This window comes from Egretta garzetta, unplaced genomic scaffold (genome assembly GCF_000687185.1).
Source record: "Egretta garzetta isolate BGI_Z169 unplaced genomic scaffold, ASM68718v1 scaffold512, whole genome shotgun sequence".
Taxonomy (NCBI): domain Eukaryota; kingdom Metazoa; phylum Chordata; class Aves; order Pelecaniformes; family Ardeidae; genus Egretta; species Egretta garzetta.
Genome location: NW_009258953.1, coordinates 268,212 through 272,148, shown reverse-complemented (window position 1 = coordinate 272,148; position 3,937 = coordinate 268,212). Strand labels below are relative to the sequence as shown.

At 51.1% G+C, this 3,937-nt stretch overlaps 1 protein-coding gene across 2 annotated transcripts in view; it reads left to right on the top strand.

Annotated features, from left to right (window-relative positions):
• Positions 1–2,239, top strand: part of LOC104122399 (adrenodoxin) — a 5,514-nt gene extending 3,275 nt beyond the window's left edge. The window contains exons 2-5 of one of the 2 annotated variants that reach the window (XM_035890137.1): positions 749–873; positions 1,313–1,442; positions 1,691–1,849; positions 2,063–2,239. In XM_035890137.1, coding sequence (XP_035746030.1) covers positions 749–873; positions 1,313–1,442; positions 1,691–1,811 — 376 coding nt within the window. In that variant the 3' untranslated portion in view covers positions 1,812–1,849; positions 2,063–2,239. Of the gene's footprint in view, positions 1–748; positions 874–1,312; positions 1,443–1,690 lie in introns of both variants that reach the window. The other variant, XM_009634517.2, reaches the window with a different exon arrangement.
• Positions 2,240–3,937: the final 1,698 nt, after the last annotated feature.

The following is a 3,937-nucleotide window of genomic DNA, read 5'->3' as shown; positions in this document are numbered from 1 at the left end:
TCTTATGTGTATGTGTGTTCCCGCAAGTCAGCACCAAGAGATGCTGATGCCCTTGTTCTTAACGCTCTACCAGATTAAATCTCGCAGGCTGTCAAAATAACTAGCGGTTGCTCCTGAGCCAGGATCACATCAGCTCAGAGGCGGTTACTCAGCACGGTTGCGCCGTAAGCTGGGGCTGAGCACGTCTCATCACAACAAGGATCCGTGACTGAGTTCAGGGAGGGACTGGGCACTTCATGAAAGACCAAGCAGCAGAAAAGGAACAGTCATCAAATAATCCCTTTGGGAAGGGAAGGGGAGGCGAAATGTGAGTGACAGCAGCCCTTCTTGCGTGATTAGCGTCTGATCCTGAGCACTTTCCTTGTTATTACAACATTCCGTCCAGGATTAGCATCCCAGGCCCAGGACTTGCAAATCCTTTGCCTGACTACAAATGCTCCCTCCGCCAGCCAGCCCGAGCAGAGGCAGCGGGTGCAGAGCATCTGCGCTTGTTCGTGCACAGCTATAAACATTTTTTCCGCAGGACGTTTGATAGAATGGGAAATATTTTGGGTCAACTCAGATTTGCCTGCCACCGAGAACTGACAATCTGGACCTTTTCTGGCATCTGTGGTGCAATCCTTCTAGGAGGTGTTTGTGTGCACACTTCCCTCCGAGCGCTGTGTCTCTAGTGCTCAGCCAAAAGACCTCAACAGTGGGCCTGCCGGAAAGGGTGGGCTCCTCTGATTTTTGCAAACTTGTCTTACAGCTCTGCAGACCAGGTGACAGTGCATTTTGTAAATCGGGATGGAGAGCGACTTACGGCCACAGCCAAAGAAGGGGAGAGTTTGCTGGAAGTGGTAGTCAATCAGAACTTGGCCATTGATGGATTTGGTAGGTGTTGCACAAGGTTACGTGCCCTTAGGGTTTGTGTGTCTGTGCTGTGACCGGTGGGTGCCTGGGGACAGTGCAGCTGTACACATGCCACCGTGCCCTGGTGAGACCATCAAGCAAGCTTTTCTTCCCTAGCTTGCTGGGCTGGCTTACCATGCCGAGGTGGCAGCGTGGCCTCCACACAGTCACTGCTGGGATTCCAGCGGCCTCTGTCAACGTGTTTGGCTGGTTAGAGTTGATGTGCAAATTTGAAAACTGATTGTGGTCCTCCCGGAGAAGAGGCAGGCTGAAATCTGCATCCATCTACTGTGTTTTCTGACACTTCTTCTGGCAGGCTCCAGATCTGTTAAAGGACCTTTTCTCACACTGATCCTGAGGGTGGTCCCTCTTGCCCCCTTGTTTTTTCTGGTTTGCTGTCACTCCCTCGTCTCTCCACCAGGCGCGTGTGAGGGGACATTAGCCTGCTCCACCTGTCACCTCATCTTTGAGAAGGACACCTTCCAAAAGCTGGGTGCCATTTCGGATGAAGAGCTGGACATGCTGGACTTGGCGTATGGACTCACCGAGACGTAAGCCCCCCTGCTGATGGCAGCAGGTTCTCAAGCCTCCCAGGCTGATTCTCAGCACCTGGGACCTGTTTCCAATCCTTACTCCGTATTACGGTTGTGCCTCCCGAGCTGCTTCCTCTTGGGGCGCAGGAGACCTTCAGCGGGAAATTGAGTGAAAACCCCGCCTGGAGCAGATGTCCCAGCATGGGCGGGGAAGTTCTGCCTTTACTGTGGGAACAGATGAGCCTCACTTAATGTTCTCTTCTCAGGTCTCGCCTTGGCTGCCAGGTGTGCATTAAGAAGTCGATGGATGGTCTGACAGTGCGGGTCCCCATGGATGTGTCGGACGTCAGGAGGCAGCTGGAGGTTGGAAAGCAAAGCAAAGAGTAACTGGAAACGACTCCTGCACAACTCGCGTCCTCCGCTAGGTGCGGCGGGGTTCTTGGCTCTTGGATAATGCTGCTGCTTTCTGCGGCTGGCTTGCAGTAGAGCACAGAGGTCTGATGTGGTATAAATGCCTCTTTGGCAGATCTCTTGTTTAAACAAAGCTTAATGCTAGGGTCTTTGGTACATGTTTTAAGTTAAGTGCTCTGCTGAACGCAACTGGACTAAAGCGTACTCTTTTACATCTCCCTGGGCAGGTGACAGTAAATGTCTGTGCTGTGTGTGACTCGCCCCGTCCTTCGAAATTTAAGGAATTCTGCTATTCTAAGTAACTGCTGGGAGTTTTGCGAGGCTTGGCTCTTTAACTGTAGAGCAGATTTCTCCCAATTTGGGAAGCTTAAGAAGAGATCGCTGTTCCGAATACAAGACTGTGTGCTGAGTGGCTTGATGATAGAGGCTGAGTTTGGTTAGCAGGAACGTCCTGAGAACCATCTGAGTGCTGATGTTTCCTATAGGAGGGAACCACTTCCTATGAATTTGAGATGTTAGGTCACTGAACTGTTACATGCCATGGTCTGCTACTTTCTCCACATATTACATTTTCCCATTGCTGTACTACCACATATGTGAAATAAAATTCTAATAATCAGGCTTTTAAACCTGAGAGACACTTTTCTGATAACATGAACCTGGGTGGAACAGAATGAGTTTGATGGAAATTTAGGCATGACATCCTGTTGCCCCAGTTTGCCTGGCTGTATTTTCCCTTCATGTTTGAGCGAATGTCAAACTTGCCATCTAACTGTCATGGAGAACCTATGGTCTGTAGCAGAGTTTAACAGAGTTCTGCACAGAAACCTTTCGAACGGATGCAGTTAAAACCCGGGCTATGTTGAGCAACCAATTTTGACCAACATGTTACTGTTCTTAGGGAAGGTATCAACCCCATAAAAGTCGTATACATTTTAAAAATGCTTATTTTATATTAGAGCAGTCACAGTTTTATTTGGCATGAATCACAGCGGTTTGGTTGGGGGGGCAGGACACACTGCCCTGTCTGGGAGGCCAGGAACGCTCTGTGCCTGTCACAGCCCCTTCCCGCTGGCTCTGAAACCAGTGTGAAAAACCCCTTTGCACACCCAAGTTCAATCAGTCGGAGGAGCATGTGGCACTTGTGCTCAAAGGTATTTAAGGAGGAGTGACAGCCACTAGGGGTAGGGGACACAAAAGGAGGGGCGGGAATTGGCGTGGGAGGTGGGAGTGGAGGAGGCAGGTGGAAGGGGACGGTGTTGGTGACCCAGCTCGATAAGCGGTGGTGGAAGGAGATGCTCTGTCCCAAAGGAGGTGTACCTCTGAAGGGATTGTAGCCCACAGATGGCCCACGCTGGAGCAGGGACAGCCCTGAGGGACCACAGCCCACGGGCGACCCACACCAGAGCAGGGACACCCTGGGGGACTTGCAGCCCCTGGAGGATCAACACTTGAGCAAAGGTAACAACTAAGGAACCAGGGGCACTGGAAGTAAATGAGTAAGAAGCCAGGACTGGCAGAAAGAAACTGTACCCTGACCTCCTGTGCCACCTCTTGCCATACTGAGGGGGTTGGGAGGGATGGGGGACGTTGAGACAATGAAGTGGGGTGGGGGAGAGCTGGGTTTGACTGAAGGTGAGCTTGTGGAAGGGTGAGGAAAAGCGTGTCCCTGTTTGTTTAATTTTTGTCACCTTTTTTCCCCCTCTCAGTACCTGAATCAGTAATGGAAAGCTTATGCTAGCTGGCGACAAATGAAGTAGCATTTCCCACGTTGAGATGTTTCAGCCTGTGACAACAGTACCCGATTAGATGGGTGAAAACCAAATTTTGTATATAGAGAGAAGTAACGTCTTCCATGAGACTGACTGCTGTAGCCTGGGGGCAGAGGAGGGCAGACACTTTCGGGCACACAAGTGCTTCTTTGGATTTGCAGTAGGAGCTGGAAAGTGCGGGTTCGAGCATCCAGGTGCAAAGTGAGCGGGAAGGATCTTTTGAAGGTCAGAATCTCTGCAAGTGCATTCAATGATTTTGTCTGGGGCCGCCTTTAACTCCGCCGCCTCCTGGAGATCCCCCCCACCCCCGGGCCTGACCGATGTTCGTGT